This window comes from Suncus etruscus, chromosome 18 (genome assembly GCF_024139225.1).
Source record: "Suncus etruscus isolate mSunEtr1 chromosome 18, mSunEtr1.pri.cur, whole genome shotgun sequence".
Taxonomy (NCBI): domain Eukaryota; kingdom Metazoa; phylum Chordata; class Mammalia; order Eulipotyphla; family Soricidae; genus Suncus; species Suncus etruscus.
In genome coordinates this window covers 56,055,699-56,079,161 of record NC_064865.1, presented here as the reverse complement: position 1 = coordinate 56,079,161, position 23,463 = coordinate 56,055,699, and the positions used below count along the sequence as shown (strand labels likewise).

The window sequence follows — 23,463 nt, the reverse complement described above, 5'->3', positions numbered from 1 at the left end:
TTTCCAGTCACCCCTGACCCAGGGAAGCCATCTATGAAACATCCAACATTGTTTATGATATCACATGGAAGCAATCTTCTACCAGGGAAGACCCTACTGCTGTTCTGAAATTGATTACTCGAAGCGTCTTCCCTTAACACTGAGAAGATTTAAACAACAACCACCTGTGTAACGGACAGGGCTTTCTGCATTGCCCCTTAATTGCGAGTTAAAATTAGTCACCGCTCTGCACCATCCTGACTTCAATGTAGGATATACAAATTCCAGGACATTCAATACAGAAACGTGAAATCAACAACAGAGACTGTGAAAAATATAACTGTATGGGCACTACAGACAATGACCAGGATTGGACAAACTAGTTTGCCTGGAGCCTAGAAATGGTCTTATGTCAGAAAACTTCAGGGGTAGGGTCTCCTTGTACGTAGGCCCAAGTTTTTCTTTTCCATGACCCCCATACTTTGGTGGGCCCATGCAAACGATAATTGCCACTGTAACATTGTTTTTACAGTGCTTCTTTGACTCCAAACCTTTAAGAAACCACTAGTAAAAAATATCTGTAACTGCAAAACAAAACAAAAAAAAGGTTTACATTAGTGTTAACATATATGCTTTTAGATGCACTAGCATTCTGGGGGATAAAGGAGGGAGATAAGGGATATATGCTTGGGAACAGGTATGAAGGGAGGACAACACTACTGGTGGAAAGGCCCTCATTTATTGTCACCGTGTACCTTAAATATCACTATGTAAGATTTGCCCTTATATGTTCTAATAAATGTCTGTAATTTAAATATAAAAAAACCCACTAGTATAAAAGCATAAAGCATAGATGTTATTCCTTATTTTTATAAATGTTATATAATTTTGGATATTAAATATGTATAATGTGCAATATTTTCTTCCAATTGCTAATTTACTTTCTGATGGTGTAATTTTATGGTTTGCTCTACATTTATATTCGATTTTATCCCTCTTCCTATTGAGGTTCTGAATAAATTACCTATATTATTTTATAAATATAAACATTTTAAGTTTAATATCTAGGTACATAATTCATTTTTATTGACTAATGACTGGGCCTCCAAGGGACCACAGTTGAAAAAAATCACAGGAATAGGTGAGTCACAGCAAGAGTCAAGGACACCAACCAATAGGATTAGGGTGGAACAGGCCAGGGTAGAAAATAGTTTGAGAAACACTGGACTAATTGTCCATTTATGTATAGGTTTATTTCTTTTTTTTTAAAGCATCTGGCTATGGTAGCCATCCACATAGTGTAAGGAATCATAAATATTTATGTGCTCACACCCCTGAGCTACCTCTACAGTTACATTATTCCCTCTTTTTTCTGATGATAGACTTGTTTCTGTAATTAGTTTGCTAATATCTACAATTTTTGAATCACTGTCAATGTGCAATTGAAGTATATTACTGATTGGTTTCTGTATTTGGATGCCATCGTGCTGTGTATTTAATATGCTGTGTATTTAACATGACATCATGTTAGGTGTATGTATACAGATAGGTAAATAGATATATAGATAATCATGATCTATTCTTGCTTCATTGATATATCATTCTATATATAATGTGTATAATCTATATATTCTATATATAATCTTTGTTTCATTACCTTGCTTATTTTTTTTTTAATTGGATTTGTGAGTAGCAGTTTTTGTTCTGGGAAAGTGAACTTTTTCATTGGAAAGCTACCTGCTTCAGTGTTTCTCTCTGAACTTGATTTTTTAAATACATTTAATGTGTATTCTTATCTGTATACATAAGACAGAGATGCTACTTATTTTACATAGTTTGGGAAGATGAGAACCACACCCATTGTAGGTAAGTGCTTACCATATCTCTGTGCTTAGTCTTGGCAGGACTCAGAAGGATAACTGTGGTTCTGAGGATCCACCTGGGGTCAGCTCTGTGAAAGGCAAACACCTAAAATCACGTACTGTCTGTCCAATCTGGGATCCTTTTTCTTAATATACAGCTACTCTGTATTTTTTGTGCTTTCACACCATTCACATTTAAAGTGAGTATTCACACATGGTTCTTATTCACTTGATTCTTAATATGTTCTACTTGTTTTATATTTCTGTTGCCTTTATCCTTCCTGCAAATTTCTGTTTTGTTTCTTTTTAATGTGAATTTCCCCCCTGGGGATTCTGCTCATTTATTTCTTCTAAATGTCTCTGATCAAAGTTTTGTTTTTTGTTTTTGTTTTTTTGTTTTTGGGCCACACCCGGTGGTGCTCAGGAGTTACTCCTGGCTGTCTGCTCAGAAACAGCTCCTGGCAGGCTCGGGGGACCATATGGGACACCAGGATTTCTTTTTTTTTTTTTTTTTTTTTTGTGGTTTTTGGGTCACACCCAGCAGTGCTCAGAGATTATTCCTGGCTCCAGGCTCCAGGCTCAGAAATTGTTCCTGGCAGGCACGGGGGACCATATGGGACGCCGGGATTCGAACCGATGACCTCCTGCATGAAAGGCAAACGCCTTACCTCCATGCTATCTCTCCGGCCCCTGATCAAAGTTTTGTTATGGCTATCTTTGAATTTGAATCAAACTTTTTATATTTAAAATGCGTAAATGTTGGGTGATATTAACTCTTGATTACTTAAATATGCTGGTACTGTTCCTTTCATTTTTCTTTTATCTTTTCTTGTCTCATATAAGCATTGTATTTGACTCTATTGCTTTATTATTATCTACTTGCTAGTATTTTGTTATCTTTTGTACAAAAAAAGTCAACATTTTTAACATTTCTTACAGAGCAAGGTTGGTAGTGCTAAATTATTATTTATTTTTCTGAGAAAGCCTTTATTTCTGAATCAAATTTTAAATACAGTTTTGCCACATAAAGTAAACAAATTTAAAAAAAATAATGGTGTGATTATTTTAATGGTAAGTGCTGCTTCTTTTGATTTTTTAAATCAAAACCTAGGGATCAGACCTAAGTGTCTGCAATGTCTGTACTTTGTCCTATCACCGAGTCACATCCCAGTTACATATGTCTTTTTATTAATGCAGAAAAAAGATTGCCATGGTAACCACAAAATTCCCATGCTTGAGTAATGGACTTAAATGAAATTTGGATATTTGACTATTCATATGTAACAACTATGTGATAGGATTGTAGCAGAGGTACAGTGTGGCTAACTTGTAATGCAGACAACACTAAGACCCAGTTTGAGAACAGGGAAAAGATAAGAGGAAGAAATAGAAGACGTCTGTCTTGCCCAAGGCTGACGCAGGTTTAATCCCTAGCATCCCACGATTCCGAGCCTGCTGGGAGTAATCTCTGAGCACAGAACCAGGAATAACCGCTGAGTGGCATGGGGTCTGGCCTCCAAATAAACAAAGCAAAGAAAGATGTCAGGCTAACCAGCCTTCACCCTAAACTATGATGACTGCATCAGGCTCCGCTCTTAACAATGATGGTTTTCTCTTTTACATGTCCAAGACCCACCTAGGCAGGAAGAACTTCTAGATAGGTTCTTTACCTTTGTTCAGTCCTCTCCATGTGGGGCTATCCTGACTTCCCAATAACTACTGTGGTCCACAGGCCTCTTCCACTTGCTCCATGTGATGGAAAGATATTTGGATCCGCTTCATCTCTCCTCAACCTCCTTTGGATTATTTCCTGTGGTAGCCCTGCTCTGAACCTCCTCCTTCTCTGTGGGATCACAGGGAGCGGAGTTGTTCACAAAACTGGATCTTAGTCCAAATAATTCTCCATATCTCCAGAATACATTACTCCAGAATCCTGTGTTCTCTACCCTCCCTTTAGAATTCCACTTGAACTAGGATTCTCATCATTGTGAACTCATGAATTGGATGGTATTCTACACCGACTATGCAAAAAAAGTCATAGCTACCAAAATTCTTCAGTACTGAATCAAACTTGGATGACTTAACTGTGTATTACATTAAAATGAATGATATAAATGAATAAAACAGAATCATATCAATTGGTAAGTCTTACTATATGAGTAAATTCAATAATTAATTAGACGTATGCTAATATAAAGAGTTCCCAAATCAATTTTAGTCAAGTAGGACTGCTTTAGAGAGGAAGGTGAACATTGAAGAAAGGAATTGGAACCACTATGCTGTCACCATCAGCATCAAAGAACTGCTTGATTGCAGCTGCTGCTTTGAAAATCATGTCCGGATTAACTTTAAATTTAAATACTATCACAAACTTTTTGGTTTTGGTTCAAAGGAGTAATTTCTGGTTCATTCTTGGGGGTCATTTCTGGCAATATTCAGGGGCCCACATACAGTGATGGGAGTTCTTCATGCCAAGCACATATAACCCCTTGGACTATATTTCTGGGCACTAATCCATACTTTCATTTACATTAAAATGGAAACAACTGGGTGGAGTGATAGTATAGGGATGAAGGTAGTTGCTGTGCATTTGCTTGACCCTCTTTGATCTTGGGCTCAGAAATATGGCACCCTGAACACTTCCAGACACTTCCAGAGCCCTGAGCACCATGGTATGTGGCCAAAATCACCTTCCCTCAGAAGAGGAACAATTGATCCATCGACCAAGAGCACTCTACGGGGAACAGGCTGCCTCCAGATAGGATGGACCCCTACACTACCAACTGTTTGAAATATGATGATATGATACAACACTATATTTTCTGTCCATTAAGTATACATTAGTCAGAAACCTCAGGACAAGATCAAGGCATATACACCCAAAGAATCAGTAATGAAAATTTTTGGTTTCTAACCTGTCTGACCTAGAAGCATGTAACCTCCTGTACTTTGCTTTCCCAAGGTAAGATTTACCCATCCTGCCTACCAAAAAGTCCTGCTTAATACACCAATGACAACAAAAGGAAGCCACTGAAGTCGTCAATACATGTTTTATGAAATCTTTAGTGTCCTATTATTGGCAATTGTGTGCACATTTAACTGTTCATTTTATATCTTACGGTGAAGTCCGCACTCATTGTGCACATTTCTTGGCTGCAAGGGTGTGCATTCACAGTGATATAGTTTCATCTGTTGCAGCATTTCATCAGTTGCTTCTGGCGCCCACTTCCGTTCTTGGCGGTGCTTCGTGAGAATAAACGCCCTGGGCGGGATCAGACTGTGGCTCCGCCCCTGCTCGGTTGCTTTCAATCAGGTCCGCAAATTTCCTATAAAAGCACCGCGAGGGAGAGCTTGTTACAGACTTATTGACTCACCGGTCAAGACAATATGTCTGGACGTGGCAAAGGAGGCAAAGGCCTGGGTAAAGGCGGCGCCAAGCGGCACCGCAAGGTGCTGCGCGACAACATCCAGGGCATCACCAAGCCCGCCATCCGCCGCCTGGCCCGCCGCGGCGGCGTCAAGCGCATCTCGGGTCTCATCTACGAGGAGACCCGCGGCGTGCTCAAGGTCTTCCTGGAGAACGTCATCCGCGACGCCGTCACCTACACGGAGCACGCCAAGCGCAAGACCGTCACCGCCATGGACGTGGTCTACGCGCTCAAGCGCCAGGGACGCACCCTCTACGGATTCGGAGGTTAAGCTGCTTGGCTTCCAAACCCCAAACCCCCAAAGGCCCTTTTCAGGGCCACCTATCTTCTCAGTTAAAAGAGCTTAACTTGTCAAAGCATTCTCTAGCACTGAGTTTAGTTGGAAGCTTTCCTTTGTTTCAAAAGGATTGATTGGTATTTATGGGTGGAGATAGGCGGCGGGGCAGGCTCTGGTTCCTACGGGAATGAGTTCTTTAAAATAGAACTCACTTGAGCCTTTCTTGGAGACTGCAGTTTTACAATCTGTACAGAAACATTTTGAAAAAATTAAAATGGTCACTACTTTTCATTTTTTTTTTTTGGTTTTTTTTTGGGCCACACCCGGTGACACTCAGGGGTTACTCCTGGCTATGCGCTCAGAAGTTGCTCCTGGCTTGGGCCATATGGGACGCCGGGGGATCGAACCGCGGTCCGTCCTAGGCTAGCGCAGGCAAGGCAGGCACCTTACCTCTAGCGCCACCGCCCGGCCCTTATTTTTCTTGTATGAGTTTGATCTGGTCTTAACTTTAATAAACCAGCATGCAGAGTATGCCACTTTGAAAAGAGCTATCCTTCCATTCTTGACCTTCGCAAATATCTCAGCCCATGACATTAAACAAAAGTGTTCTGAAACCTGTGAATCAGAGTGCAAGATGTAGCGCAATGTTTATGTTGCAACTTATTCAATGCTATGGGTGTTTGTGGTGGAGCTGTGGAGGAAAACTGAAAAATTCCAAGTTGTGGGGAAGGTCAAAGAACAAAAAAACAAGCAACAACAACAACAACAACAACAACAACAAAAGACATTAAATGCACAGAGGAAAAAAGACACAAGACAGCCAAAGGAGACTCCTGAATTTGACCAAAAATCAGCCGAGGACCATACTTGACAGTTGTGAGGCCATACCAGATTTCTGATTTTGTGCAGAAAGGGATCATAGAAGAGGTCTGCGCAGGCATGATATATAAAGACTTTACAAAGTGGACGCTCCTGGAATGTTAACTAAATAGATCAGTTTCAGTATTATCTCAGGGTCATTAGAAAAAGTTCAAATGCATTTGTAGCTTGGTAATCTGAAAATACAACTTTTCTTTTTTTCTTTTCTTTTTTTTTTGGGGGGGGGGTTTGTGTTTTTGGGCCACACCCGGTGGTGCTCAGGGGTTACTCCTGGCTGTCTGCTCAGAAATAGCTCCTGGCAGGCTCGGGGGACCATATGGGACACTGGGATTCGAACCAACCATCTTTGGTTCTGGATCGGCTGCTTGCAAGGCAAATGCCGCTGTACTATCTCTCCGGGCCCACAACTTTTCTTTGAGTTTACTTTATCTTGTTAAGACATCAGGGAGCTTAGAGTTTGGGGAGTTTGGTTAGGAGAGAACAATGAGAGAATCGCAATTCTAGCACGAATTTGGTTTTTCTGTTTATGGTTGAACTGCCAAACCTCAAATCCTGGAAGCTTCAAGAACTGCGTTGGTCCTGGTAGCTTTCACAGGAAGTGGGGGAGACAAAAGCTGCTATTGCCTTGCGAGTTTAACTTTCAACAGTGCCTACACAGGGCCTCCCAGTGTGATCTGCCCCTAAAGAATGTTGCAACACTTCACTCTCCTTTCTTCCCAGGGCTGCTTCAGTTGCTAAACAGAAAGACCTTGGGGGAAGTGAGGAAGGGCTGACTGGATTTGAAAACTTGTTAGCCATACAATAATTTAAGGGTGTTAGATGCCATTTTTCATACTGTGCCCACCTTAGGGGAATGGGGGTGTGAAACCAGGTTGAGTTGGTAAAATGAGTAAGAGAAGTGTGCAAGGTTGCATTCTCCAAAGGATCTTAGGAGACAAACACACTTTCAGCCTTTTAAGGAAAAATAGGCAAAAGGGAAGTGCTCCCTCTTACAAACATGAGCGCCGCAGAGCTTACCACCTATGGAAACAAACAACCTTTAGAGCAAAATCCGTAGAACAAAGGGCTGGAATTAAGAGCTCTATGAATACACAAAAAGTGTTAGGGAGGGCAGGGCCTAAGCCTTGGGCAAAAAAGGGAATTTCCCCACTTAACCATATTTAGTTGGTGTATAGCTCTTACTGTGAATGATTGAGTGGCTCTGAAAAGAGCCTTTGGGTTGACTTAGCACACGGCGCCAAGGTTTACTTGGAGCTGGTGTACTTGGTGACGGCCTTGGTGCCCTCGGACACGGCGTGCTTGGCCAGCTCCCCGGGCAGCAGCAGGCGCACGGCCGTCTGGATCTCGCGGGACGTGATGGTGGAGCGCTTGTTGTAGTGCGCCAGGCGCGACGCCTCGCCCGCGATGCGCTCGAAGATGTCGTTGACGAACGAGTTCATGATGCCCATGGCCTTGGACGAGATGCCCGTGTCGGGGTGCACCTGCTTCAGCACCTTGTACACGTACACCGAGTAGCTCTCCTTGCGGCTGCGCTTGCGCTTCTTGCCGTCCTTCTTCTGCGCCTTGGTCACCGCCTTCTTCGAGCCCTTTTTCGGGGCGGGAGCGGACTTCGCTGGCTCAGGCATTCTGGCTTCTGTCTTTCCGATAAAGACAAACTGAGACGTGGAGCTGCAGAGGCTGTGTATTTATAGGCAGGCATAGGCAAATGAGGACTTGAAACAGCAACACCGGATTGGTCCATTTCCTTGGCTTCTTATTGGTCAACAGAATTCGAACTCCTCTCCTCATTGGTCAAACCCCAACAGCACTTTTCAGCAATCAGGCCAGCTCTTGTCCGACTTCCTTATTGTATAATGTGTGTGTGTGTGTGTGTGTGTGTGTGTGTGTGTGTGTGTGTGTGAAATTATTTCTGTAGTTTGAAACACGAGGCACACCTTTTTCATAGTAAGTTCAGATGTCTTTCTCATTTTTCCTTTCTTTTTTCTTTCTCTTCCTTTTTCTTTTTCTCTTTCTCTTTCTTTTTCTCTCTTTTCTTTTTTTCTCTCTTTTCTCTTTCTTTCTTTCTTTCTTTCTTTCTTTCTTTCTTTCTTTCTTTCTTTCTTTCTTTCTTTCTTTCTTTTCTTTCTTTCTTTCTCTCTTTCTTTCTTTCCTTCTTTCTTTCTTTTCTTTCTTTCTTTCTCTTCTTTCTTTCTTTCTTTCTTTCTTTCTCTTTCTTTCTTCTTCTTTCTTCTTCTTTCTTCTTTCTTTCTTTCTTTCTATCTTTCTTTCTTTCTTCTTTTCTTTCTTCCTCCCTCCCTTCTTCCCTTCCTTCCTTCCTTCCTTCCTTCCTTCCTTCCTTCCTTCCTTCCTTCCTTCCTTCCTTCCTTCCTTCCTTCCTTCCTTCCTTCCTTCCTTCCTTCCTTCCTCCTTCCTTCCTTCCTTCCTTCCTTCCTTCCTTCCTTCCTTCCTGCCTGCCTGCCTGCCTGCCTTCCCACTCCTGGCTCTAAGCTCAGAAATCTTCTTGGTGGACCATATGGGATTCTGGGATTCGAACCACTGTCCTGCATGCAAGGCAAATGCCCTACCTCCATGCTATCTCTCTGGCCTCAAGTTCAGATTACTTTCTAAGAATTAAGTTTAGCTTGTTGGCTAAGAATAATCAAATCTGGGGCCGGAGAGGTAGCGCTAGAGGTAAGGTGCCTGCCTTGCAAGCACTAGCCAAGGAAGGACCATGTTTAATCCCCCGGCGTCCCATATGGTCCCACAAAGCCAGGGAAAATTTCTGAGTGCATCAAACGGGTGTGCCCCCCCCCCCAAAAAAAACAAAGAATAATCAAATCTATGTTTGCCTGTAATTTGAAATGCCAGAGACAGAGTTTGTGGCTTGTGATTTCTGAGAAATATTTAAGGTACCATTTATGATTACATTTGACCATAAAAGTAGATTCTAATGAATTAGATTCTCTCTCAGTGAGAGGTAAAGGAAACAAGAACTGAGAAAAATGAGGTCATCAGGCAATTCAGAGAACTGTGTCTTACTGCAGAGAATGAAAAATACAGCTTGAAAAATCAAGAAAGATTCAAGGCTCAATGAGGAGGCAGAGCAGCCCTACCAGAAGTGACAGAAAGGACAGAATTCTTTAGGTAATATTGCTGCAGTCCTTTGTATTGGAAAGGATGAATGAAATCGTTCATGTAACAAGAGGATTAGAAATAGTTCCTAAGTCTAAATGCTGCAGATGAAAAAATAAAAAAAAAACTTCACAACATTTTTATGACTGAAACCTGACTCTTAGAAAATTCTTTAGATTCTTGAAAGCTTTTCAGTTTTGCATTTCCAAAAATGGAGTCCTCCTTAAATTTCAGTTTTTCCCACATATCTGTATATATACATATATATTAAGTTTTTTTTTTTTTTTTTTTTTTTTTGGTCTTTGGGCCACACCCGTTTGACTCAGGGGTTACTCCTGGCTATGCGCTCAGAAATCACCCCTGGCTTGGGGAGACCATATGGGACGCTGGGGGATCGAACCGCGGTCCGTCCTACACTAGCGTTTGCAAGGCAGACACCTCTAGCACCACCTTCCAGGCCTCTATATATTAAATATTTTAAAAAGTATTCACACATATATTTTTTGCTTATGTAAGTCAGGTATGGGCCTTCTTGAGTATCCCTAATTCTCTTCACTTTATAGAGAAGATATTCTAGAGATTGTCAGGTCAGGTATCACCCCCTAAATCCCATCACATGTGAATGGTGATACCAGACCATGACTTAGGCTGATTTTTTTGTTTTTGTTTTTGTTTTTGGGCCACACCCGGTGATGCTCAGGGGTTACTCCTGGCTGTCTGCTCAGAAATAGCTCCTGGCAGGCACGGGGGACCATATGGGACACCGGGATTCGAACCAACCACCTTAGGTCCTGGATTGGCTGCTTGCAAGGCAAACACCGCTGTGCTATCTCTCCGGGCCCTGATTTTTTTTTCTTTTAAGAACTTTAACTACCCTTCATTTTGGTAAAAGAGCTGAAAGTTGTTCTCATTTTTAAAAAGCTGGGAAATAGAGCATTTCTTGAATGACTTAAGAAAAAGATAGCTAAACCCCCAAACTTGGTTATACCTAATCCACAAAGAAAGAAAAGTTAGAGCTGGAAATGAGAGGGAACAAAGAAAGATGATAGCAGGTGAGGTGCCTTTCAATTTAATTCCCAGTGTCACTTATAGTCCCCTGAGCAGCTCTAGAATGGGCCCCTGAGCACAAGCCAGGACTAATCCCTACGCAACACCAGGTATGGCACCAAAGTCAATCAAAGGAAAAAGATACCTATTGCACAAAAGCAAGCTTAAGAAATAATGCCACCTTTTGTCTATTTAGGCCTGTGTAATTCTCCCATTTTACTCTGAGCTGACCCTTTCTCTACATACATAGCCAATACTTCCAGTCAATTATTTCTTTGTCTTTATGATTTCTATATTTAAATATTGATTCATTTATTGCCATTTTTGTTACTTAGTCATTTTCCTATGACTTGATTCAGATCACTATTTTATGTTTTTTTTTTTCTTTTCAAGTGCTACTTAAGTACCACTATTTTTTTTTTTTTTTGGTTTTTGGTTTTTGGGCCACACCCGGCATTGCTCAGGGGTTACTCCTGGCTGTCTGCTCAGAAATAGCTCCTGGCAGGCACGGGGGACCATATGGGACACCAGGATTCGAACCAACCACCTTTGGTCCTGGATCAACTGCTTGCAAGGCAAACGCCGCTGTGCTATCTCTCCGGGCCCAGTACCACTATTTTTACTGCCAACTCAGTGATACTGATTTCATGAGAAAAGAGACCTTTATCCATATTTCCAATAGGCTAACTCAGGCAGCAAGACCAGCCAAGGGTGCAGTGGAGTCTGGGAGATATAATCTAACCACGGAGGGATTCAAGATCTCTTTATGATGGTCAGTCTTGCATTGTAGTCTTGGTAAACTGGGAACAAACGCCAACTGTGTTTATGTCCTTGAGGTTGTCCAGAACCTGCTATACAAAATAACACAATTTGGAACGTCTGTTTCTGTAAATCTTCCACCAGCTGCCTGCAAATGTTCCAATCCACATTAAATATTTTCTAAAATGAATGAAGCTTTGGCTTTTGTTCTGGCTGAACCAAGTTTTGGAGCAAAACCAAGAATGAGTCTGTTAATGTAATGTAACAGCGTTTCCCCACTTCTCAAGGTGTGTCATCGGGATTTTCAGTGGCTTTTGGTGGGAATTTCAACAAATTTATCTAATTCATTACCATGGAATATGCATTGTGTCTCCTTGGTATTGTTAAGAACAGCACCATGGTGATAGAGGATAGGTGATTGAGCACGTTCTTCATATATGTGAGGCCTGGGTTCAATGACTTGACACCACACTGCTGGGAGTGGATACAGAATGCAAAGTGATCTGTGGACTCTCTTGTGCATTCCAGATATATATGTACACACCTTAACTGTAGGACAAATATAAAAGGCACTTTCTGAAAAAATTTCTTATCCAGAACAGTAGATTCAGAGCTCTGATGACAGCAACATAATTTCTTTGTCATAAGTTTTTCACATTATTTTTCAAAACAGAAATGGAACCCCCTTTTCTTCATTTCAACGTGGTGCCTGATAGAATTTCCTGTTTACTAACTACCTGTTGATGAGCGAATAATTAAACAAAAGGTATATATTCAATAAAATATAAAGAAAACTTCTGTTTACTGCGCTGCTGGTGCTGATGGAAGTGGACATGTCCAATAGAATTAAATCTGTTGCTTTCTCTTGCTTATCCTCTGATGGTACATTATTCTGCCAGCTAAGAAGAACTCAAAGGAGGTGGCAAGTTTCTCCTTTTCCTTTCATTAAATAAAAGAAATGTCAGATTTCCTGTGCAATTCATCACCTTTTCTTTTTTACCCTAAAAATGTGGAACATTAAGGATGGCATATATGTTTCACATACAATCTCTGAAATAGGACTGGTCTCGAATGTATCTGAAAAGTTACGTGGTATATGGGTATAACAGGAGAGCTGGTTCTCCTTAGGCAGTTGAGGGTGTAACCCCACCCCTCTTTATTCCTGTGTAGCCTTACCTACAAAAAAGACCTCCCATTTCTGGGAGGGGTCTTTGATAGGTAATAAAAAGGTCTGGCCTCAGCGGAAAAGGGAATTTGCCTGGATGGAAAGGGAGCAGGAGGAGAATGGCTGAAGGAAGCTAAGACACAGGGCAAGCTAAGAGTGGCATGTGCTTAAATAGGTTTAAGATTATAGGCCACACATGTTGGCCAGGGTAAATAAAGCTGATATTCCTTGGAACCTGTCTGTGGATGATTTATTCGCCTCTACCTGAACCTGCTAATTGCCCGGCTGAAGGGGTTTGGAGCCATGTAGCCTGGGACGGCAGAGAAAGGTCCCTCCATTTATTCCATCACCATCCACCTCCATCCAAGCCCATCCAAAGGGCTCTGATGCAACAGAGGGCAAGATGGGGATTCCATATTTCCTTTTGGTGAAAGGTCTTTGGAGTCCAGACATCCATTTGGAATTTCCTGTGGAAGAGACACATCATCAGACTTAGACAATGAAGGTGGACTTCTCCCATACAAATATGGAATGATCCCTTCCTTGCAAGTTTTGAATCATTGTGCCACAAATAAACACAACTATTGTAACCAAGTAAATCTAATCTTTGTAAATAATATCATTGTGATATCATAAATACAACCTTAATGCAGAGAATTATTTCCATTTCTATTTTCCAATAAGTGGCATATCTCTTGCTGTTGAGCTTTTTCCTCAGAAAAATCTTCAAGCTTTGCAGAGGAGGATATGGGTCTAATGAACTGCCCCTGTGTTTTTAGTCTAAAGCATGTGGAGGATAGTTTATTTTTATTCCTGCCTTTTTTCAGTTCTTCCCAAGCAGCTTATTTCAAAGGGCAAACCAGACTCGAGAAGATTTCAATGCCTTGGTGTAAGTTATTTTTAAAATTTCTTTCAATGTCAAGAGTGAAGGATCCTTGGCATCTTACTGTCAATTATTTTCCTGTGTGTGCATCAATTTTATTTTTGGGTGCACACCTGGCAGTGCTCAGAGGTTACTACTGGCACTGAGCTCATAAGTTACTCCTGACAATCTTGGGGGACCATATGAGGTACCAAGGATAAAACCCGGATGGCAGCATGCAAGGCAAATGTCCTAACCATTGTACTATAGTACTGGCCCCTTCCTGTCGATCTTTAATGCGTTTGTGTTGCTGCCCCTGCTGTTGCCTCACTGGTTCTTTGTTTGTTGGGTTTTTTTTGTTTTGTTTTGTTTTGTTTTTGCGGGGGGAGGCAATGGTGGTACTCAGAAATTACTACTGGTGATGCCTCATGAGAGCTGGAGTACTAGCCCAGATCAGCTGCATGTAAGGCAAACATCTTACCTATGCACTATGACTTATATCCATCCAACGTAGTTTTAGGAAGACAACTTCTTTTCAGTATCATACAAACTCCCCTTTTTTGTATCCTGGAGGGCTGGTCTTGTTTCCTACTGACTCTTGAACATCAATCAATCAATCAATCAATCAATTATTAATTAACCTATCACCTAATTAGACAGTTAATTAATCAGCTTTGTTTCTTGCTAGGGTTCTTGAATCTGCACCAGTAAGTCAGGCAGGATCTGTAAGGAATGCAGGATCTTCTATTCTATCCTTGATCTAGAAATGAGACTTCACCTCTAAAATAAGGTTATCAGGTGAGACAGGTTTGAGAATAACACTATACTAGGTACTTTCAATTACTTTGAGGCCCATCAGTGAAGTAAAAGTGAATGGTTGGATGTGAAGGTGTTGTGTATGTAAACATTTCAATACCATCAAGGGCTGACTTGCAACATGAAGGTACAGCTTTCCTTCAAATTTTTTCCTCTTCTTTCTGATCTTTTATTAATAAATTTCTTCCTTACTTTAATTACTTAATTTATCGGCCATACTTGGCTGTTTTCAGGGCTTGCTACTGGCTCTGTGTTCAGGGATCCCATGGGGTTCTGGGGATAGGCCATGCTAGAGACAAGTGTCCTACCCACTGTGATAAACTTTCAGCTCCGTCTTCTTTCATGTCTTAATTTACTTATTGATTTATTTTAATAAATAGATTTAGCTGGACTTCTTCATATAGACATTCTCTCTTAACCTAAGAACTGGGACTTATCAAGAGTGTGGAAGCTATATAAAATAAAATATATTGGGTTCTCTGAAGAAAATATCATTACCGGATAAAAATATTTGTTGATTACAACAAGAAGCTCGAATAAGAGCAAGAAAGTAAACAAAGAAGACAGAATTTGGCTCAGAATCGACAGTATGCGGTACTATTGTGAAGGGTGTTCGTTTTTTTTTCTATTTTAATTTCTGATAAGTCAATGTAAAAAAGGTCAGAAATTTTATAGGATGTCCAAATAGCCACCAAATCCTCTTACACTCTTATTAAACCTGTTTATATATTACATTGATATTTCCAGTAAAATTTAAATAAAAATTCTAAAAAAAGGGTGCTGTAGAGACTGACGTATTACTCTTATGAAGATCTTTAAAGTTAACAGTAATTGAAATAATTTTTCTTTGGTTTACACATTATTTTTCCAATTTGGTTTAGTGCATCTTTGCCAGGGCATGCCTAAGCTTTTAGCGGGGCTCAGCCCACCAGATGTATTCTCAGATTTTCCTGGTAGGTCGAACTAATTTAACCCCCATGGGGTTCCTCAAAAGACCCACTGTGGATGCCTTTTTCCCCTGTGTGGATGGTTGAGGAATTTCCAAAGAGACGCCTGGCATTACATTTTCAGCCAGTATTTGACTATCTCTCCTTTATATCAGGCAAAATAATAGCCTCTATCCAATAATTTGGCTCAGAAATTCCAGCACCAAAGTTTATTTGAGAACCCCTTTTTCTGGATATAGTCAGCCCTAAAAGCAAAGAAAATTTTTCTCTCCTTTTCAAATATGTCCCTTGCAGCTGCAGTTTCTGGTAATTAAGGGCGTAACCAGAGTACAGATTTTGACTTTTGACCCTCGTTTAGAAATAGGGAAGCTCATTCCTGAGGATTTGGTACCTCCCTTCATTTAACCTCACAGGGGTCCTCAAACTTTTTAAACAGGGGGCCAGTTCACTGTCCCTCAGACCATTGGAGGGTCTGACTATAGTAAAAACAAAACTTATGAATGAAATCTTATGCACACTGCATATATCTTATTTTGCAATGAAGAAACAAAACAGATACAAATACAATATGTGACCCGCGGGCCATAGTTTGAGGACCACTGCATAGAGTCCAGCCTAGAAAGACCAAGTTTCTAGATATTTCCTACTTATCCTGATTTTTGCATTTAAAGCAAGCTTGCAAGGAGTTACCTTGACTTGTGTGACCTTCCCTCTTGTAACTTAGAATTTTTAGTCACACCCTTTGCTTAGGTATTGTCATTGTTGTACTAGGCTTTATGATTTCAATTATTCTTCACCTGTGGCTAATTTTACCCCTATAAATTCCCCTGCTCAAAAAATTAAACTAGTCGCACTCTGCAAGATATCTTCGCCGTTATCTTGGCTGGGTATTTGTGAATCCAAGAACAGTCCCCAGAATGAGAAATTACTTCCCATCCCCTTGTCCCCTTTCGGGGGAAGACCTTGGTAATATTTATCCGCAGCAAGTAATAATCCACACAGACAAGAACGATAGGATTTAAAAGATCGGGCAAGGAGAGCCAGAGAATCCTCCTGCAGCCAGCAGCTTTTCACAGAAGGACCCCTCACTCCTGTCCCTCAAGCTATTTATTGCCAACTCCACAGCGCCCCACCTGGAAGGGTTAGGTGGGGCAAAAGTCACAGAACAATCCTAAGGAAACACTTTTATATACAATTCCAAGAATCATCTTATGGAAACTTTTTCATATGCTACAGCACTCCTGCCAGAAACGTGTTGACCCCACATATTGCGTGTGGTATCATTATTTCATATTTCATATTCGTCTGCTCGTGTTACCCGTTTTCCTCCCGTGAAAGGACTACGACCCACGAGAATTGCTGAGACGCAAGACCTCTACAACACGTCTTGGCATCTTGGCATCTTTACTTTAAGGGATTAGGGTGGGGTTAAATATGTTTTCAAATACTTATCTGGTTTTGATCTCAATTCACACTGCAGACCTCAGTTCACATTTGGGGAAGGGGTGGCCACACCTTGAAGTGCTCAGGGACTTCTGATAAGGCTCTGGAAACCATATGTGTTACTGAGCATCCAATCTAGGTAGCCTATGTGGAAGGCAACTCTATCCTCTGTATTATCACTCTGACACATAATTCCCATCTTTGACAAATTACATAAAGCCAGCTAGATAAGGGGCCAGAGTGATAGCGCAGTGTTTACCTTGCACTAAACTGACCCGGGTTTGATCCCTACCATCCCTATGGTCCCTGAGCTTGCCAGGAGCGATTTCTGAGCAAAGACCCTGAAGTAACCCGAGCACTACCAGGTGTGGCCCACAAATAAACAAACAAAAAAACCCAGTTGGGTCGATTCAGGGTATTGAAGTAGCACAGCAATATTTCTCCTCTTCTCCCTCTGGGTTTGCAAGGAGTGGACAGAAGGATGTACTGCTGGAGTCCTGTTCAAGGTGAATGGGTCTAAAGCAGAGTCCTGTGAGGATTAAGAAAACAAGACAGGGCCCGGAGAGATAGCACAGTGGCGTTTGCCTTGCAAGCAGCCGATCCAGGACAAAAGGTGGTTGGTTCAAATCCTGGTGTCCCATATGGTCCCCCGTGCCTGCCAGGAGCTATTTCTGAGCAAACAGCCAGGAGTAACCCCTGAGCACCCCCGGGTGTGGCCTCCCCCCCCAAAAAAAAAGAAAAAGAAAAAAAGAAACAAGACAGACACTAGAGAGAAAGCATGGGGGTCAGGGGGAGGGTCAGGGGACTAATTGCCTCAGGACAGAGCCCCAACTGTCCTCTCCATTGGATATTTATTGCTCAGCAATCATTGGTTATAGAAAGAAGAGTAGATAACAGTTATCTACTGTTATTCTAACAGTTAGTTAGAACCTTCTTTAGTACTAACTAAACCTAAGGGGGTTTACAATTTCATAAGGGAATGTGAGGAATGAAGAGGCTTTCAGTATGATTTCTGGAGATTGTCTTTCTCGGGGAAGGGTAGCAGATACAAATCTGTATACAAGGGATCCAATCCCAGGACATTCCCAGAATGGCATGGGCATTCTGATCATTTGTGTTAAGAGCCCTTCAGTTTATTATCTTTACCTTTTCTCGGAATCCCTGACCTCTGAAGGTCTGGGGTTTTTCCACTACTGATTTTTCTAACATGTAGCTACTTACTACGGTGTACAGATACGATAGGGATGTGTGCTCAGACAGTGTTATGGAAGAGTTGGGGGAGAATAATAGAAATCTCAAGGTGCTTTAAAAAGAAACCAAGATTCTCTGGACCCAATCCAGAAAAGAGCCTCCAAACCCCTAGTCCTGAACTTGGGGCTGTGAGACGGGAACAAACACCAACCTAGTTTGGAACAGTGCAGGGCTGTATCCTAGGATGTCCTTAGCCAGGCTTTAAATGTTTGCTTGCCTGCTCAACTTAAAGGCTGCTACAAATATTCACTGTTTCAGCCAATACCTAACAATTCATTTTCTTCTCAGGAGGTGTCGAGGATATCAAAGCATTTTGCTTCTTGCCCCTTTTCTTCCCAATTGAAGATTTAGAACTGTGTTCTAGGAAAAGCTAAAACAGATTAGCTTGCTGTCTGGAGAAGGTGACGACCTTTCTCTGAAAGAAGCTGCTCACTGCCTTTTATTGACTCTGGGTCAAAAGAATTTCAAGAACACTTTTATATTTGGCTACAGTGATAGTTCAGTGGGTAGGTTATTTGCCTTTCATGCAGTCAAACCAGGTTCAACTTCTACAACTCCTTATGGGCCCCCAAGCATAGTCAGGAATGAATCTGGGGGCCTGGTGTGTGCGCCCAAACAACAAACAAATAAGAGGAAAAAAGGCAAATATTTTTGCACTGAAAGGGACCTCAGACAGCCTGTATTATTAGCTAGTGGAGACTGGATTGGAACTTTCTTGACTGAAGGAGTCTCCTTCCTCTTCATTACCAATCAAAATATATGTCCTGATGACATCTCTCCCCCATTTTCTGTACACGTGACTTTCATTCTTTGCATGTTCTTCAGTTGCACTTGCTCACCATTCTTCCCTCATGTATGTGTAAATGTTTCCTGGACAACAAATAGACTATTAATAAGCTGTTATGCCACTCTTTGCCCCTGCTGGGTATAATACCAGTCCCTTCTGTTCTCTCTTTGAAGCTGTTCTCTAGCTTGGAGGTTCTCTGCCACTTCCATCCTTCCCAAACCTAAATTGTCATGCCAATAGAGTCCCTATTTTAAATTTTTTCTATTCAGTTGCTCCTGCTTGTTGTTTTGACAACAAACTCGGATAGGCCACAGTTAATAAAGCCATGTGGGTTCTAGAAGGACCCCTCCTTCCCATTCTTTGTAGTTTTTGCACTTTCTTTTTTTGTTTTTGTTTTTGGGCTACACCTAGTGATGCTCAAGGGTTACTTCTGGCTATGCACTCAGAAGTCGCTCCTGGCTTGGGGGACCATATGGGACGCCAGGGGAATGAACCATGGTCTGTCCTAGGTTAGCCACGTGCAAGGCAAACACCCTACCACTTGTGCCATTGCTCCAACCCGAAGTTTTGCACTTTCTGATGACACAGAACCTGAGTGGTTGATTGCCCTACCCCTCTTCCTGCTCCTGCTAAGCCAATGGACATCACAGAACAAATCCAAGGTGGAATCCAGGTCATTCTGGACTTTTGCCCTATGACCAAAGGTGATTTGAGTGAGTAGCTTTATCTTTGAAAAAGGAAACAATCGCCACTACGACAAAATCAGTGACAGTGGATTTGGATTGCTTAGGAAAAATATCTCTTTAGGTATGAATGGTATAGAACAGAGACCCAGGAGCTAAGCTGTCCGAATCAGAACCTGTTCTGCCTGCCCTAAGATATCCCCTGACTAGCTCTGAGATAATTGGACGATTCATAAGTAGTTTAAATGGTGCTCATGATACAATTTACTAGAGAGAGACTTTTATCACTTTTCCCCTCCCCCCTCTTTTTTACTTTTTTTAACTTTTTTTTTGTTTTTGTTTTTTGTTTTTTGTTTGTTTTGGGATCATACCTGGCAGCGCTCAGGGTTACTCCTGGCTCTATGCTCAGAAATCGCTCCTGGCAGGCTCAGGGGACCATATGGGGTGCTGGGATTCAAACCACCGTCCTTCTGCTTGCAAGGCAAATGCCTTACCTCCATATTATCTCTCCGGCCCCACCTTTTTTTTTTTTTTTTTAAATATGGAGCAAAGAAAACCTCTTCAACAAGTGGTGTTGGCACAACTGGCTAGCCACTTGCAAAAAATTGAACTTAGACCCCCAGCTAACATCATGTATGAAGGTAAAATCCAAATGGATTAAAGACCTCGATATCAGACCCAAAACCATAAGATATATAGAACAACACGTAGGCAAAACACTCCAGGACATTGAGACTACAGGCATCTTCAAGGAGGAAACTGTACTCTCCAAGCAAGTGAAAGCAGAGATTAACAGATGGGAATATATTAAGCTGAGAAGCTTCTGCACCTCAAAGGAAATAGCGCCCAGGATACAAGAGCCAGTCACTGAGTGGGAGAAACTATTCACCCAATACTCATCAGATAAGGGGCTAATCTCCAAAATATATAAGGTACTGACAGAACTTTCCAAGAAAAAAACATCTAATTCCATCAAAAAATGGGGAGAAGAAATGGACAGACACTATGACAAAGAAGAAATACAAATGGCCAAAAGACACATGAAAAAATGCTGCACATCCCTAATCATCAGGGAGATGCAAATCAAAACAACTATGAGGTACCACCTCACACCACAGAGATTGGCACACATCACAAAGAATGAGAACAAACAGTGTTGGCGGGGATGTGGAGAGAAAGGAACTCTTATTCACTGCTGGTGGGAATGCCGTTTAGTTCAACCTTTATGGAAAGCAATATGGAGATCCCTCCAAAAACTGGAAATCGAGCTCCCATATGACCCAGCTATACCATTCCTAGGAATATACCCTAGGAATACAAAAATACAATTAAAAAAATCCCTTCCTTACACCTATATTCATTGCAACACTATTTACCATAGGAAGACCATGGAAACAACCAAGATGCCCTTCAACAGATGAATGGCTAAAGAAACTGTGGTACATATACACAATGAAATATTATGCAGCTGTCAGGAGAGATGAAGTCATGAAATTTTCCTATACATGGATGTACATGGAATCTATTATGCTGAGTGAAGTAAGTCAGAGAGAGAGAGGAAAACGCAGAATGGTCTCACTCACCCATGCGTTTTAAGAAAAAAGAAAGACATTCTTGCAATAATAATTTTCAAACACAAAAGAGAGAAGGGTTGGAAGTTACAGCTCATCTAATGAAGCTCACCACAAACAGGGATGAGTATATTTAGAGAAATAACTACATTTTGAACTAACCTAATGTATGAGGGAAATAGAAAGCCTGTCTAGAGTACAGGCGGGGGTTGGATGGGGAGGAGAAAGATTTGGGACATTGGTGATGGGAATGTTGCACTAGTGATGGGTGGTGTTCTTTACATGACTGAAACCCAAACACAATCATGTATGTAATCAAGGTGTTTAAATAAAATATATTAAAAAAAACTTTTATCACACTTTTTTTGCTTTTTGTTTTTTTGTTTGTTTCTTTTTTGCCACACCGGTGATGTTCAGGGGGTTATTTTTGGCTATGTGCTCAGAAATCGCTCCTGGTTTGGGGGACCATATGGGACGCTGGGGGATAGAACCAAGGTCTTTCCTAGGCTAGTGCGTACAACGTAACACCTTACAGCTTGTGCCACCACTCCGACCCCAGCTTTTATCACACTTTTATCACATGGCAAGAGTCCCTCATGAACTGGGCAGAGAGCCCAATGGGCAATGAGCAGACTTTGCATTTAGAGACCTGAGCTGAACAGCTCCCAGCTGGTAATATTCCCCTACACCCAGCAGCACCAGATAGAGCTCCCAAGACAAACAAAACAACAAAAAAGGAGTAGCTTTATAAGCCTTTAATACTACATTTTTTTGTTTACCCTTTTCTCTCTAAGTTAACTCTTACTCTCTATATTAAACTTAAACATTAGCCATGTATCTTTTTATTATTACTTCATCACCAATCTTAAATGCCATGTGCTTGTCTGATTTTATTTTATTTTTATTTATCAAGGGATGGAGGCACATCTGGTGATGCTCAGGGATCACTCCTATTGGTCTTGGAGGAATATACAGAATACTGAGAATGTGAACCTGGGTTGGCTGCATATAAGGCGAGTGTCCTTCCCATTGTACTATTATTCTGTCCCTTGCTTGTCTAATTTTCAATCCTATTAAGTATTAAGTTTGATTTCTAATTCTTGTTTTTGTTTTTTTGTTTGTTTGTTTGTTTTTGGGTCACACCTGGCAGCGCTCAGGAGTTCCTCCTGGCTCTACGGTCAGAAATCGCTCCTGGCAGGCTCAGGGGACCATATGGGATGCTGACATTCAAACCACTATCCTTCTGCGTCTAAGGCAAACGCCCTACCGCAGCGCTATTTCTCTGGGCCCCTTATTTCTAATTCTTAAAAACTTCAATATGCCACAGTATTTTCTAAGATTTACAATCGCTGTGTTTATTTTCTCTTTAACTTAGTTTTATTCAAAAGCAAAACCAACAGTTTGTTGGACGGGCTAACAATAAGTGCAAAAGGGGTTGCTTTACAGATTATAGGTTAGGCTTTGTCAGAAAAATGTATTCCTCTTATTGAAAAGTCTTTAAAGTAGTGCTGGGCTAATGTATTATAAATTTGTAGAGTTTGCTTCAATATTTTATAATCTCAGGATTGATCTTTGGGTTGACCTTAGTTGTGGAAACTAGTCAATTATAATCCAAGTCTCAGGAATTCTAAAAATTTTATGAAAATAGTGATCTCACTGATTGGATTCTGATAAGTAAAAATTAAATAATGTTGGGATTTGAGTAATACCACAGCTAGGAGGGCTTTCAGTTTCCATGCAGCTGACCTCGGTTTGATTCACGGCATCCCTCATGGTACCCTGAGTCCTGCCAGGAGTGATTCCTGAGTGCAGAGCCAGTAGTAACCCCTGAGCTTGCTGGCGATGACACTCACAACAAACAAGCAAACAACCCTCCCATTTACCGTATATGCTCAAGTATAAGCCGAGTTTTTCTGGCACAAAATTTGTGAAAAACCTGAACTTGGCTTATACTCGGGTCATACAGGTTACATACAGATCATACATTTGGTGCCCCTGCACTGAATCAAATGCACGTAGTCTCCAGTCATCTTCTGCCTTCTTCTGGAAGGGGCGGTGCTTCAGCTCGGTCCACAAGTCACTGCTGAGCTGAAGAGGTAGGCGGCTCAACTGAACTGGATGCCACTAACCTATTTAACCCACAATATTCTGCACTTTGTATGAGACCGACAGCAGTGATGATGGTATCTGCGAAGTCAGTGATGATGACGATGTCTATGCTGAGACCTCACATCAGACAGAGCTGAAGCTCTGTTTGGATATACAGATGAGGAGGAGGAGGAGGAATCCAGTTTTGAAGGATTTTAACCTTTGTGATTTAGCTTACCTGTGCAGCTACGGTTTTCTGCACTTTATTTAAAGTTTTAAAGTATTGTTGCTAGTTTACAGTTTTTCTTTAGCAGTACATATTGAAAAGACATTTAACTTACCGCATTCCTCAATTATTGTAATTGTTTTGGGTATGTATTCTTATTTTTGAAATTTACCAGTGACTGCTGTATTTTCCACTTTGGCTTATACTCGAGTCACTAAGTTTTCTCAGTTTTTAAGGTAAATTTGGGGGGTGTCGCCTTATACTCAAGTATACATGGTTATC

At 41.3% G+C, this 23,463-nt stretch overlaps 5 protein-coding genes across 5 annotated transcripts in view; 3 read left to right on the top strand and 2 right to left on the bottom strand.

Moving 5' to 3' along the window:
• Positions 1 to 23,463, top strand: part of LOC125996117 (histone H2A type 1-B) — a 949,462-nt gene that overhangs the window by 811,502 nt on the left and 114,497 nt on the right. The window lies entirely within an intron of this gene.
• The window catches only part of LOC125996119 (histone H2A type 1-D), a 143,445-nt gene that overhangs the window by 5,485 nt on the left and 114,497 nt on the right, over positions 1 to 23,463 (top strand). The gene's annotated exons all lie outside the window — the stretch shown is intronic.
• The window catches only part of LOC125996127 (histone H2A type 1-C), a 363,461-nt gene that overhangs the window by 303,250 nt on the left and 36,748 nt on the right, over positions 1 to 23,463 (bottom strand). The window lies entirely within an intron of this gene.
• The window catches only part of LOC125996078 (uncharacterized), a 135,509-nt gene continuing 117,273 nt past the window's right edge, over positions 5,228 to 23,463 (top strand). The window contains exon 1 of the mRNA XM_049765036.1: positions 5,228 to 5,514. Within this exon, the coding sequence (XP_049620993.1) occupies positions 5,229 to 5,514 (286 nt within the window). The 5' untranslated portion in view covers position 5,228. The remainder of the gene's footprint in view (positions 5,515 to 23,463) is intronic.
• Positions 7,670 to 8,054, bottom strand: LOC125996138 (histone H2B type 1-C/E/F/G/I). The gene has a single exon (XM_049765088.1). The coding sequence runs from the start codon at positions 8,048 to 8,050 to the stop codon at positions 7,670 to 7,672; it is 381 nt and encodes a 126-aa protein (XP_049621045.1). The 5' UTR covers positions 8,051 to 8,054.

Bases quoted from the DNA above. Each gene is read 5' to 3' on its own strand.
- LOC125996138 (XM_049765088.1), bottom strand. From the start codon at position 8,050: ATGCCTGAGCCAGCGAAGTCCGCTCCCGCCCCGAAAAAGGGCTCGAAG.